Here is a 14290-nt window from a genome sequence, read left to right as displayed (position 1 = left end):
ATGCATAAAGCAAACCATTTTTGCAAAATTTGGGTAAAACTGATGAAGTATTATTTTGTAATTGAATTGAAGTCCATATATGTGTATGACAAAATAAAATTATATTTACATAAGTGGTATCATTTTTAATAGTAATTTCACAAAAAAATTTTAATTAATTTTAAGGTAGTACTATTTTACGATTTGTGTAGTTTCGCTTATCAATAAATAATTGCAAACTTGAAATATTTTATATAAAGATAACGATTTTTGTAGGTTTTAAAAAATTTAAATACGAGATCTGCATAATCAATAAAATAAATTGTTACATATGCATTGTGTAATACCTAAATCGCGTATAACTTAATTAGAATGCAAAATCACATCTGAGTATTTATGAAATATGAAATGTTTTTTGATAGATCAAATTCTGTTTGTATAGGTAACTTTTGCAATATCAAAAACGGAACTGATATTTACTATGATATTATCTATTCGTTCTCTGTCTGCATACTGATACTATAGTTTCTAATTTCTTAATTACATTTTACAGACAAAGATTTTCTATATATGATACATATATACAAAATTATCTTCTCCTATGAAGGTCAAAGCGATGTTTAAATTGACAAAAGTTACTTATTTCACAGATTTCTCATTTTAATTTCTTATTGATAATCGAACTTTTATATACACCAAAAATTTCGTACACGTACTACAAGTATACTTAATTTGTTTGTATATCAACGAAAATAAAAATTAAGGTGGTAGAATTCCTTTTCTGTGTATAATATGTACAACTTTGTAAGTATACTTCAACATAAGTATACATCAAGGTAAGTAAACTACTGAGAAGCTATCATTCGCACAAAGTCAACAAAATTTCTATTTCTAGATATTAAAATTTTTACTTCAGTTATAAATCTAATAAAATAACTGATATTTTTCTAAAAACTGTTTTCCAATGATGCTAATAGAAACTTTTGAATATTTATTTAATAAATTGAAGCAGGTAGCTAAAATGTAAGCAAAATAATTTTTGGTAGATCATCGTCGAAATACAATGTAAAATAGAGTACTGATTTTCATTAGTGTGCCTGTTTCTATCAGTGTTCTTTTGTATTCAAATAAGCTAAAAAAAAATCTAGGTCATTAGAAATGTGCTACAAAAGAAAATATAGTATTTTTCAATGTATTAATCCAAGTGAAAGTATAATAAACATGTTTTTAAGGTTGTATTTTATAGAGCCTATCAATTTTATGAAAAATAACAAAATAAATAATTTCTGTACAAAATCATAAATTTATTAATTTATGGCACACTAATAGGAACCAGTATGTAGAATGTATGTAAAATTACCAGCTGCTTTAAGCCTATTCTGCATAATAATAACTTCACAGTTCACATGTCTGCAATTTTCATGCAATGTCTAAGTCATCAGCATCCTGACTATCAATCATTTCGAATTCGCTACCACTTTCATCGCTATGACTAATTGATTTTCTTGATAGAGGTTCCAATTCTGGTTCTCCCTCGGATGATGATCCTTTGTCGAAATTACCACTTTGAAATTTACTACCATCCATATCTGTTTCCTCGACACTAAGTTCTAATTCAGAAACTTCTACACCGTCAGTGCTTCCATCTTCGTGGGATGGTATTTTTAAATCCGTAATGTCGTCGTCATTGAAAAATTCTGTAATAAAAAATAAACGTAAATCAAATAAACAGTAAATCTTTTTTAAAACAGACATTTAATTATTTTATGTTTAGACTAAATGTTATTGAAATAGATAGGATGAAATTGTGAAGTAGATACCATTTTGAGCGTCAGACAACACACTCGTCGGTGTTGGAGATTGATCCCCAGATTCTCCAGCTCTTGCAAGTACTTGAAGATTGTCCTCGGTCACTGCTGGTAAAAATTCTTCAATTTCGCTATCCCATTCTGTTTTAAAAAAATTATACATTAAAAATTCGTTACATTACATCTTGTATAGGAGTAATATCTTTGTTATTACTATCATAATCATAACACCTCTTTATATTTAATGCTATATTAGTCACCTCTGTGTGATAACATCTTGTTGGGTAGCTTTAATAATAATGCGGGTCCAAGTAGAATGCTCATGCATATTGTATATGCAAGAAGCACACCGTTTATAGTGCGACCAATAATCCACAAACCCAAAGAGAGAGAGCAAACTGCAGTGCAAAACTAAAACGAATTTTAATAATTGTTAAAGAACTAACTTAACATTAATAACATTTGCATTATGTATTCCTGTTCGCACAGTACGAAATGTTAAATAAATCAATGAAAGTTTACCACTCCTGGTTGATCTTTTCTCAATTGCTTCAAACTATGAATTGCTGATTTCACCTTTTTTCCGATTTTTTCAATTTGTTCTGTTTTTGCACATGATCTACAAAATATACATTTTTGTACGTGGGCTTCTAAGGTACTATAGCAGAGGACTATGACCAGCGCAGCACTGCTGGCTGCAGCAAAGCCACGTATCTCTAATACAATAATACCCCTGAAACATATACACATAAATTAATACCGCAAAACAATATTGTTGTTTATTTCAAAGTTGAATTTCTTTATTCATTTAAAATATTATGAATTTTCTCTTATAATAACCGTACTTGGTGAATCATTCAAACAATCGAATGTTTAATAAACGGTTACTATCGCACAAAATAAAAGTTATTATGACGTATATTTTTTGTCATTTCAGTCGCGGTAAAATGTTTTGCAAAAAATTTACACCGCTTTTACACGGCAAACCAGTCCCGCGATTATACTTTTTAATTATTAACATGCACTGCCATCTAGAACAGTACTATGGATCTGGTGGGAAAATACGCTGAGAAGATGCAATTCATGCGACAAAGCAAACAAGAATGTCATGAATAAATGTAATTGCGGGGAAAGGAGTAACTTTAACAGCGTATCGGTTGTACCGTACGAAACCCATCAATGATTGATTATAACCACGTACGGAGATACGCAAAGAATCGTAGCTCTCGAGTATTGATAGATAATGTTATTTACAACTGACATCAAATGCCGAAACGTACACGCTTCAACAAACCTTGACCCAGAAGGCGGATAACTCGCAAAGCATTAGAAGACAGCTGCTTCGTGTATCGGGTGACAATTTTCGATGCGCGACATTTTTATTGATACAGGTACCGTTAAAATCGCATCCACAACGAGGAAAATATTCGGATATTCTGAACGATCAATTAGACGACACGAAAGACGTGTATTATTACACGAAATATTGCGAATCCCGTTTCGTTCGAGCAATGATTACACAGTAGAAAAATCGTAGTCCCGTTGACACACAATCAAATTTCACGGATAACGTGTACATGTAATGTTAGAACCGAAAAACGACGCACAGTGCGTGTATATCACGGATAAAAGAGCTTACCAAAACAGTATGTTGAACACGATCACGACGGAGATACTGTTGACGGAGTTCTCCCAAAGAAGTATACTCTCCAGAATGCTGCAAAGCCGCCTCGAGGCTTCGAAATTGCATCCGACATTCTTGCACCGTTCAACCTCGACGGTATTGCGATCGTCTTCTACAACCGCTTCGGTTGTATCGTGATGTGTCCCGTTTCTCATCCATCGAAAATAACATGCCACTCTCGAAAACCGTTCCATGACAGTTCCAGGTCGATGTTGACTGCTTTTGTCGTCCTAATTTCCGTTCTCCTTTGGCATGGTACACCCTCGGAAGACTGTGCGGGAGTATTTTTAGCGCGTGACAACGAGTAAGACTTTTGAGAACGAACGAGTAACCGCGGGGGTTTCTTCTGCTTTACCTCGAACGAAGAACGGAGCGTGAAGGGGAGCAACAGAGACAGAGTGAACGAGATGTATATCGTATTGATAGAAAAGAGAAGAAAGAACAGAAAGTGAGAGGGACAGAAACGAATATAAACGAAAGGATAGGACTAGAGACTGTGGCGATGACTGACAAAGAACGAACGATTAAAACGCTGCGGAACGGAGAGGGAGCGAATCACTAAAGGAAAGGAGGAGGAGGGAACGACGTATAGTCACCAAGGGAAAGGACAGAGACAGATTCCGTACACCCTTGCGCTATTACAAGTTCGCCCTTGTTTATTTCTCGCGTATACCTTCTTCCGAATCACCTCAGGCCTCTTATTGTCGTTTGCTTTTCTTCTTTTCGTTTTCTTTTCCTTTTTTTTTTCTTTTCGGCCACACCACTCGGTGTGCAGTATACGTCGTATCTCTCACCGTGCTACTGACGTACGTACGCGCCTGAGCGCTATTCCACATACCCTACCTTCGTCTACTGCAACACACGTGACGACCGCGACACGAGACGTCGTTGTACAGCGCACAACGTGCTGTGGAACTGCGTAAATCCTTATAGTTTAGTCGTGTTCACGGTACCAAACACGATACCGTGACTTTTGCATGTTTCGAACAATTCAATTCTAAATAGTACCTTTTTCTAACACGCGCACGGTGGTTCGATTACTCTTGGCGCTAGTTGGACAAAATCATTTGTTCACCGTTTTGAGCTTACTCGGGGTTTTAATTGTTAGAACAGAACTCGACTTTTCATTACAGTTTATAATTTCATTGATAAATATTAATAGCAAGTGTTACTAACAAATTGTTAGAACAGAACTCGGCTTTTCATTACAGTTTATAATTTCATTGATAAATATTAATAACAAGTGTTACTAACAAATTGTTAGAACAGAACTCGGCTTTTCATTACAGTTTATAATTTCATTGATAAATATTAATAACAAGTGTTACTATAACATAACAAATAGTGATATATTTGAGATCTGTTTTCGCAGATTTATTCCTTGTAAAAAACTACACAATTTTGCCCTTCAAACTATTCCTCCTTCCTAAAATACGCCTTTCAGACATGTTTTTTTAAACATTAATTTCGATCCAATTTGCAACGTTTGAAGGTTCAGACTGCGATTAAACGAAAGTAAAAGAACATATACTTTTACTAAAAATTAACTAATAGACTGCCTGACTGATTCACAAAAATATAAAAGAGTTATTGAAAATTTAGGGATATTGATCCTATATTTATCATAAACTTAAGATTTAGGTGACTTTTAATAGCAAAATATTTCTATCGATTATGAGAATGTCATCGAACACTGTCGAAGTTTGCCTATTCCATGAACATTAATAATTCAGATATTTAACGTTTTCAGTGTAAGAGTCTCGATATACGGTTACTATGTATGTAGATCGCATTGACACAGTTAGTTATTGTTGATTTGAAAATGAATTTTGTCCAGCTAATTGTGGCATTCGAACCACTATGACGCGTCCCGAACGATCTGAAATAGCAACCTCGCTCGTCGTTCGGTTTTTCATATTGCGATCTTTTGCGCGTTTCCTCGAACTTTTGTTTCATTGCATCGGAATTTCAGGCGTTGGAAATATTATACTCGAGGGAGCTTAATCTTTTATTTATTATACTTAAGCCTCTAGTACAAAAGAATTGTTTCAATCAGCTCTTATTAATTGCGAAACGATATGATACGACTTTCATTAAAACGCATTGTGACCCGTCCTCTCAACTATTGCGGAATGCAACAAAATTGTAACTGTATTTTGAGACTTTTGGGTCTATGGTGACACTGCTAGGCTATTCTTAACCCCTCATGTCCTGAAGTTACTTATAGTGCTATGAACCGAATTTGCTTGCATTTTGATAATCTCGCTTTATTTAATTTAATGCGCACGATACGTGTTTACGGCATACATTTACATTTAGAATATGTAGTGTTTGAACAGCTTTGAAACACCTTGGTTAAGGACGACAGTAAAATATAAAAATAATAGAATAGGTCACGAAAGATCAAAGACGAGAATGGATTTGTTTGAAACATAAATAGAAAGCCCATATTTCAATTATTAAAATTATTCCGCTCATTTTTTACGAAGGATTATTCAAATGATTATTCAAATTTTCCCGCTTTGAATTTGCGTCAAAATTTTTGACATTTGACAGATATACAATGTATTCTGCATATGTCGAAAGAAAACATAATGACTCGAATGTGTGTAGTACACGTGTAGATATGAATGTATGTTTGTTTTAGATAAGACGTCAAATGCTTTTTTCTAAATTAAATATGCATAATTTAATGCCTTAAATATTTCAAATAGAGATCGTTGCGACGCAAGCTTGTGTTTTCTTTATTGCCTTTCGAATGGTCTTACACTATTGCTGCTGAAATCTTTCTGGATAATATTAGTCTCTATATGTATACATACTCTACTGTCGTTCTCTGATCATTTCATTCTACTTTAAATCGCGCGAGGTCAGCTGTTTCAGGTTTTCACTTTTACCATATCAGTAACGTTATAGATGATCGAGTGCCCTGTTCCTGGAAATGTCATGATGTTTGCGTAAAGTCTTAGTGGTTGTTTGCAGGTTGCACGTCATTAAGCAATACTCAACCGAAAATCGGTCGCTTCATTTCTACGAGCACATTCTTTATCGCGTCCACTTTTTATCAATTCTTTACCACTTGCAAAAGCGCATGTACTCTTATTTATACGTAGTTGTTTACGACATTAAAAATCATTCTAATTTATTAAATATATATTAGAAAAAAAAAATAAAATAAAATGCAGCGAAACACAGTACGTTCAAAATACCAACGCTGAAAGGTTAAGAGAATTTGACAAGTGACTGTATTTTTTCCAGTTGATTTGATGAACGTATTGTAGAATTGTACAAGGTGTTCCCCGATCATTAAAATAATTATCATGGTTTCCTCGTTCACGCAAAAAGCCGTTCAATTTTTTTCTCATACTATAAACGCAATGAATGTAAAATTATTAATAATTTGCTCATTCGTATGATGACATTATGTAACGTATTGTGAGATACGTTGCAACAAAGTACGTGTGCATCTCCTTATGAATTACTTCGACTGGAAGATCGTTTCTCGGAAGATAGTCAATTATACATAGACTATATAGATAGTTGTAGATGCACTTTATTTACGCCGTGACCTTTATTAATATAGTTTTCGGCAACATCGTTTCTCTCTGCATATCATAGTATCATATATCATCACCTGCAGATACTACGGACTGTCATATATCACTATCATATTATTCATTTTACATACCACAATTTCTAGGCAGTGATAAGACTACACCGGATATCATACACGTGTTGAAACATGCTTTGTCGTGCAAAATCGTGCTGTTCATCGTAAAATTGCAAGACACGTCATTGTACTACGTTCTAATCGCGCGACAAATTTTACGCGCAAATTGCGTCTATATATTCTACATCAATAAACAGATTTCTAGATAAATGAAACCTTCATATAAATTCGACTTATACGCAAATATTCTGTAATCCGACTATAAATAGTATTCAAAATTGTTATTAAAATGGTTCACGTTGTAATCATTTAAATAAAGACTACGCCGTAATGCTTCGTTAAAAAAAAGTTTATATTAACATATTCTTTAATATTCATTATATTCGGTATCCATGTGCATAATAGTCGTTCTAGTCAGTTTAATGTATAAAGAACACTCATACAGAAGTAGTTTATTTGTGAAAACAAGGCTACAATATCAACATATAAATGCGCCCGTAAAAATACATGTATTGTCACAGTTGATAATATAGTGTTGCATGTGTTCATGTTATCTTACCATTAGATTGTAAGACAAGCCGATAGCTTAATTATTGTTATCATCGTCGATTTAAATTTGCATTATTTCCTGGATAGGAAAATTTGATTTGCAATCGAATGAATTTCGGCCTCTTCTTTTTATGAGTTCTTTAAATATTTAAATAGTAGCATCATGTAAAAGTTGTGAATCAGATCTTGCTAGTGCAATTAAGACTGATTTATATAATACAATGTTAAAGTATAGTGTTAATTTTCGAGTACATACTGTTAATTTAAGTCGCTTTAAAGAGCTGCGTTAATTTTGTATCTATTTTTAGATAAAACAGAAAATAGTCAACAAAATTTTGCAGTCATACGTCTACAGAATATTTTATACAGCTAATGATAAGATCGTAGCATTCGTAGTTCTTAACAGCAATATGATTTATACTTATTACTATGCTTTTTGTTATTTTATACATTTATACAATTTTCTACAAATATGTTCATACCATTTGCTATAAAATTTAAAAACAAGTGTGAGAACAAGGAAGACGTAAGAAGAAAACGATCGTCGTTTCTTAAAGTACATCTGAAAACAATGCTTTCAATCTTGAAATATCACATTCAATGTGCCTTATTTGCATAGTTCACTTGAAATATATTAATCTATGAGAAATCTTGATATTACATGTTACTTAAAACATGAATTCGAGCCAAAGCTCAAAGAGCCCGAACGAACCTCTTAAAGTAATGAACAGTACTCATAAATTTCAGACTAAAAAAATGAGATAAAAAAAGTTATATCCACTTTTGTGTCGCGAGACGAAAGGCACTTGTATATAAAATGCACAGTGAGATAAACTGTAAATCTTAAGACCGTTATGTTACCGTATGATTCGTGCGGATATTCATTTCTTCGTTACAACATTCCATTGTATAGAAATCATTATTCTTTGCACATAAATTACACTTACTCACATACATACACACACTCATACATAGCAGTCTAAGTTATATGGCAGTATTATAATATCGTACTTAATGAATAATTTGATGAAATATCATACTACATTAGTTTCCATTAAATACTTACTAGTAACAATGTTAAAAATTATCCTAATTTACTGCTAAAGCTTGCTTCTCTGCATGATAAAGTTCATTTGCCGTTTAAATATTAATCAGTTTAAAATTTGTATAAAAAACAGAATTTACTGTAATGTAGTGATTTTACTTGCTCTATTAAATACAGATCATCCCCCTCATTTTCCAGCGTATGTTGGATTCTTGAACGTCGACGTGGCTTGCTTATAAATTGGGTTCTCTCCCTGCGAAAAAATAATTGATGATAAAATAACGTCCAGTTCATTGTATTGTATTAGGATTTACGAAAATAATCAAAGTGCTTACCGTATCCCATTTAGCCATCATTCTCTCCCTTTCGAACCTTGCAAACTCTCTTCTGTCGTGTATAGTCGTTAGTAACTTCCACAACAGTAATAGAGCAAGTCCAATTAAAACAATTGCTGCTATCACGCCAAGTACTATGCCTAGCATATAAACTTGCGGCGGACATTCCCTTTCTTTTTGTGCTCGTACTACCAAGCAATTTGTTTCGTTATAATAATAAACGAAATTGTATTTACAGTCATCTTCATCTATTCCAAAGCATGCGTCTTCATTCTCGTCCGCTATAACTGTATCAACTGGTTCGGGAACGAACTCTTTACAGTTTTTAGCGCATTCTTCTTTATCACTATAGTTTCCAGTACCGTACATTTGACACAAAACACAGTTCTTCAATTCTTCACAGCGACTTGGACAGGTTGGACATTTATTACAGTGTCTGCCAGAGTATCGCATATTTCCTTCCTCGTAACAAATGCATTCACCACAAACACAGTCACCCTGCGTAAGAAAAAGAGGGTGTTGTGACAATTGTTTCATTTATGTTGAGAAACACAAGTTACAATTAGAGATGTGCGGGAACCCAACCCGTCTCGAGCGTAGGGTATCCGACATTTTCGGGTTCTTGTACATCTCTAGTTGCAATATTTAGAACCTTACATGGCCTGAACACAATATTCCGTTTGTAGTGCCGGGTGCAATACAAGAATCATTAGAGGATCTGCAATTACAGGATGGACCAGTCCAACCAGCATTACAAACACACTGACCGCATTCGCAAGTTCCGTGGTCCGAGCACAAGAAACCCTGATCTCGATCGCATGAAAAGTTATCGCATTCACAGAAATGACCCGATATTATCTGCAAAAAAAGGAATAATTATTAGATTAGAAGATTAACTTCAAAAATTCAAATCGCGTAGAATTTGAATGTGTATTTACTTCTTCAGGATTTTCTCTTTCCTCACATTCGCATTGACCACAAGCACAGGTTCCTCTTCCTGAACAATCTACTAGTGATGTATTATCAGGTCTACAAGACTGGAAGTGTTTATCAAATCCTGTCATCTCGTGATGAGGACTGCATTCACAACGTTTGCCAAAGAAACCGTCGTAACACTCACAGACACCACATTTTAAGGTTCCTACGCCATTGCATTCTGGCGATTTTGGCTCATACATGGCGCCCTCACGTTCACATTCACAATCGCATAACATTTCCAAATTTACTGTAAGAGTTTCGTTAATACCAACCTAAAAAGCATTAATGATTTAAAAAGTATCCTATTTTTTCATTTGAATCATATGCGGAACTACAAGACCATATAATAGACATCTTCACATGCTTACCGGATAAATGTCGAATTTCTGTCTCCATTCTGATCTATTCTCTGGACAACTTGTTACTTCAATTTCTGCTATAAATTCAACCTGTGTTCCAACTTTTAGTCCATCGCATTTCGACGTCTCGATAAGCGGTCCTGTACCCAAACACCTCGAAAAATATTTTACCTTTACGGCACTGCTGGCCGTGTCTTTCATTTCGACAGAACTTGAAATTGCATCATATTGCTCTCGAATTAATTCTACAACGTTGCTCGAGTCATCCGACAATTTACCAGCAAAAGATCCTTCAACGTGTTTAGTCAGTCTTTTATATACATTTATTTGCTCTTCGGTAACAGCCCATATAATGTTAATGGCATTCTGCTTAACTTTTAAATTAATTTGAGAGATACTCGGATAGTCTTGTAAAGATGAGTGTGTATAGAGTCCAGTCAAGTCTAAGTGACATTCGCCATCGTTTGGCTTTATAATTCCACCTAATTTTCCATCTCCTGCATAATGAAAACCAGCATCTGTAGAAAATACCAGAAGTCTACGAGCTTTCTCGCGCCAACCAATTTGTCCTCTACAAACAATGGCTTGCATAATTGCATCAAATCCTCCTTCTGGTGCATCTAAGTTTCCAGACACTGATGCATTGCGTACTAGGCTCTGAATAAATAAAGCAAATAAACATGTGCTTGTCGTAAGGAAACGTACAAAATTCGATTCTTCAATACTTACTGCAAAATGACTAGTATCTTGTGACAGTGTCATAATGTTTTTGTAGCCATATGGTGCTGCACAACCATCGCATGGTTCTCTTAGCCTGCAATACAAAGAAGAAAATATATTTGTTATTAAATAGTACGTTATTGAACTCTAGTTAAAGATTCTACAAATGAAACAATTATAATACTTAGAAACTTACGATTTTGGCATTGTATTAACATAAGGCATTACAACTTTATCAACAAAGCTGCCAAAGCCTAATCTGAAGTTACTTGTAATTTTACTCATACTTTCTACTAAGAGTTGACCTAAGTCTGACAACTTCTTTTTATCATCTTCCATAGATTTACTCAGATCCATAAGATAGTACAGATCAACAGGGTAGTCTTCAGCTTGTGAATAGTCAAAATTCATTCTATACGCTTCGTCTAAAAATATTAGTGTTACTAGAAAATGGTAGATCACTGTTTAAAGTTTTTCGAAATTATGTAAATGTCATAACATACTTATTCTAAGTTTTAAATTAACTTCTTGGGGCCAAATTTGTACAGCTTCTTGCCTCTTGCCACTGCTGCTGCTGCTACTGCTGATTTCTTTACTTGATTGAGAACTAGAGCTATATGAGCTAGAATTTGAGTAAGAGTACTCGTAACTACCGGCACCACCAACGGTATAGCCACCTTTTGTTAAATTACGATGTCTTGTCATACTGAAAACATTATCCGGGTTCCAAGTATATTCTGCCGGACATGTTGCAAATATTTTGGTATTTATATTTGGTAGAAAGCACCGCTTTTCAGAAAATTTCTAGAAAGAAGAATAAAAACATATATGAAATATGTACGAAAGTAAAAAGTGATATTTTAAAAATATGAATATCACAATAATTTTATAAATATGTATTTATATAAATTTTATAGTAGATGTATTGTATGAATGAATGTAAAACTTACTGGCGCAGCACACCAAGCACAATGTGGTGTTTGAATACATTCATGGCATGTTTGCTTACTAATGCATGGATTCATTCCTGTCAGTCTTTCTGGAGGCGGATAATTTGCCTTTGCTAACGATGCAACAATCGCTAGTGTTATGACCCATCCTAAGCTGCCAAGCATTCTAAACATATGTAAATAAAACAAATTAATATTACAATTGTTACTTGAAGAAAAGTTTAAATATTTCATTAATAAAAAGCTGCAAAAGAAAATTAATTAAAAAAAATTATGAAAGCAAATTACTACATGCTTCCAGAATACAAGCATATGCTTTTATAACTAAAAATCAATGATTTGGTATGGACATTTTAGGAAATGAGGAAATAAGAGGTATGAGGTAATATTCCTGTAATTGTTGACTCATGAGATTGTTGACACATTCTCAGAAGTTATTTTTATCTTTGTGGTAAAGAAATATTAAATCAACTTTAGAATGGTTTTTATAGTAATAAAATATAATGTAATAAAATTAATATTTAAAATTGGGACAACATGGTACCTTCATTTATAAATACAGAAACATTAGAAGTCAGACTATTATTAAATAACTGAGTCAACTCATCAGCTCCTTCAAACGCTCAAATATAATTTTTCACGATTCTATAATACGTTAACTTCGATAGCAAAATAAAAAATCTTTTAAACTATTAAAAATCATTTGATATTAAATTTTTGTATGCAATACATGCAAAGACCTAGAAAAAACTAAGTAGAATATAAAAAAATGTTACAAAGTAGATTAATTAATTGTTTTTCGAGCGGAAGAATAAAATGCAATTGAGGTGCGGCTACATAAGATCTCCCACGCTTTAATTTCTAACTTGAGAAGTACCACTTTTATTATTGAACGTAGAAAATTTTTATCCGTGTAGATCCGAAAAATTATATAGGCATCTAAAAGGTGTGCCCAATACCTGTAAGATGTAATTATCCACAACTTAAGACAGGTCAATCATTCATGCACCATGATGCCGTCATCTTTATATTTACAAAGTGCTATCACTTTGCAAACGGTGAGGTAAACGTTAAAACAGTAAAGAATGGTAAAAAATTTAATCGGGTACAAAATATGAAAAGCTTACTTTTTTTTTAAAGGTTCTCTTTCAATCTGCTATTGAGGCATCACAAGTTTAACCAATGTTTTCTTGTTACTTGAATCACCATAAAAGGTAACCCATCAAACGCACGCACTCCGCAAACAACTGCATCCACAAGATAGCGATGGACTCTCCGCGAACTCTGTGACGGATTCTGTGATTGGATGTGTGCCACAAAATTATAAACTATAGATGTGCAACTCTTTTTAAATAGAGGGAACTGGATTGCTGCACTAGCGTCACAGGTATTCAAAGGACGATCTATGTATTTAAAATGACCGAATTGCGGCAAATATGAAATTTGTTTTTGTATAACAATCGTATATGTACCTACTATGTAGACATAGAATAACTATTTAGAGTGCATTATATTCTCGTTCAGATAGACGATATAAAATAGTGCTAATTTTGGAAAACATGGATTCTATTTCAAAGAATATTATAAGTTTTAACCTCTGAATAAACATGTAAATTTTGTAATATATTATTATGCTGCTTAATTGATTATTAGGGTTTGAATTAATAAATCCTATAATTGTAGATATATAGTAATTATTGAATTAGAAGTCAATTGTGAATCGTCCTTAATTTTTATGTACAAAACTGTACAATCTGTCCCAAAAATGTTATACTTCCTTTATATGTCCCCAAGGGATGATTTCTGAGGTCATTTAAAGTAACTTTTTCTTTTGCGAAAATGTTCTCCACAGCTTTGTTAAGGAGTTATTAATGAAAAACACGAACCTATTAGAGCACGGCTACACCAGACGAATTCCGGTACGACGACAGAATCCGTCCGGTGTAACCATGCTCTGATATGTTCGTGTTTTTCATTAATAACTGCTTAACAAAGCTGCGACGAACACTTTGGCAAAGGAAAAAGTTACTTCAAATAACCTCAGAAATCATCCCTTTCAAGGAAATATAATATTTTTAGGACACCCTAAATACATATGTAGAAATTTATTGTGAATCGTCCTTAATGTTCTATGTATCCAACTGTATATTATGTACATGTGCACATATACGTATCCAGTGTAACATATGTAACAGATAATTAATGTTTTGAAT

General features: G+C 33.5%; 2 protein-coding genes across 4 annotated transcripts; both read right to left on the bottom strand.

Annotated features, from left to right (window-relative positions):
- Positions 1 to 80: 80 nt before the first annotated feature.
- LOC143356850 (uncharacterized) lies at positions 81 to 4330 on the bottom strand. Of its 2 annotated transcripts, none has more exons than XM_076792881.1 (6): positions 4145 to 4330; positions 3427 to 3742; positions 2310 to 2520; positions 2048 to 2198; positions 1800 to 1928; positions 81 to 1676 (listed from the first exon to the last, which is right to left on the bottom strand). In XM_076792881.1, exons 2-6 carry the CDS (start codon positions 3663 to 3665, stop codon positions 1399 to 1401), a joined length of 1008 nt encoding a protein of 335 aa, XP_076648996.1. In that variant the 5' UTR covers positions 3666 to 3742; positions 4145 to 4330; the 3' UTR covers positions 81 to 1398. The 2 variants fall into 2 exon arrangements, with proteins under 2 accessions (XP_076648996.1, XP_076648997.1); XM_076792882.1 differs by lacking the exon at positions 4145 to 4330 and adding an exon at positions 3827 to 4131.
- A 3867-nt stretch (positions 4331 to 8197) lies between these two features.
- Positions 8198 to 13382, bottom strand: Mys (position-specific antigen beta subunit myospheroid). Of its 2 annotated transcripts, XM_076792873.1 has the most exons (10): positions 13205 to 13382; positions 12078 to 12243; positions 11631 to 11931; positions 11324 to 11552; positions 11137 to 11221; positions 10417 to 11064; positions 10009 to 10320; positions 9728 to 9928; positions 9071 to 9568; positions 8198 to 8988 (listed from the first exon to the last, which is right to left on the bottom strand). In XM_076792873.1, the coding sequence occupies exons 2-10, from the start codon at positions 12240 to 12242 to the stop codon at positions 8923 to 8925; spliced, it is 2505 nt and encodes an 834-aa protein (XP_076648988.1). In that variant the 5' UTR covers position 12243; positions 13205 to 13382; the 3' UTR covers positions 8198 to 8922. The 2 variants fall into 2 exon arrangements, with proteins under 2 accessions (XP_076648988.1, XP_076648987.1); XM_076792872.1 differs by lacking the exon at positions 13205 to 13382 and having other exon boundaries at positions 12078 to 12251.
- Positions 13383 to 14290: the final 908 nt, after the last annotated feature.

Source organism: Halictus rubicundus, chromosome 8 (assembly GCF_050948215.1).
Source record: "Halictus rubicundus isolate RS-2024b chromosome 8, iyHalRubi1_principal, whole genome shotgun sequence".
Classification (NCBI taxonomy): Eukaryota; Metazoa; Arthropoda; class Insecta; order Hymenoptera; family Halictidae; genus Halictus; species Halictus rubicundus.
The sequence above is the reverse complement of the archived record's forward strand: the minus strand, read 5'-3'. Positions and strand labels throughout refer to the sequence as shown.

Excerpts from the sequence above, each read along its gene's own strand:
- LOC143356850 (XM_076792881.1), bottom strand. The coding sequence starts at position 3,665 with ATGGAACGGTTTTCGAGAGTGGCATGTTATTTTCGATGGATGAGAAAC. Across the intron at positions 2,199-2,309 it reads GAAAAGATCAACCAGGAGTG|TTTTGCACTGCAGTTTGCTC; the intron begins GTAAACTTTCAT and ends AATTCGTTTTAG. Across the intron at positions 1,929-2,047 it reads CAAGATGTTATCACACAGAG|AATGGGATAGCGAAATTGAA; the intron begins GTGACTAATATA and ends TTTTTAAAACAG.
- Mys (XM_076792872.1), bottom strand. The coding sequence starts at position 12,251 with ATGTTTAGAATGCTTGGCAGCTTAGGATGGGTCATAACACTAGCGATT. Across the intron at positions 11,932-12,077 it reads GTGCTTGGTGTGCTGCGCCA|AAATTTTCTGAAAAGCGGTG; the intron begins GTAAGTTTTACA and ends TCTTCTTTCTAG. Across the intron at positions 9,569-9,727 it reads GAATATTGTGTTCAGGCCAT|GGTGACTGTGTTTGTGGTGA; the intron begins GTAAGGTTCTAA and ends TTTCTTACGCAG.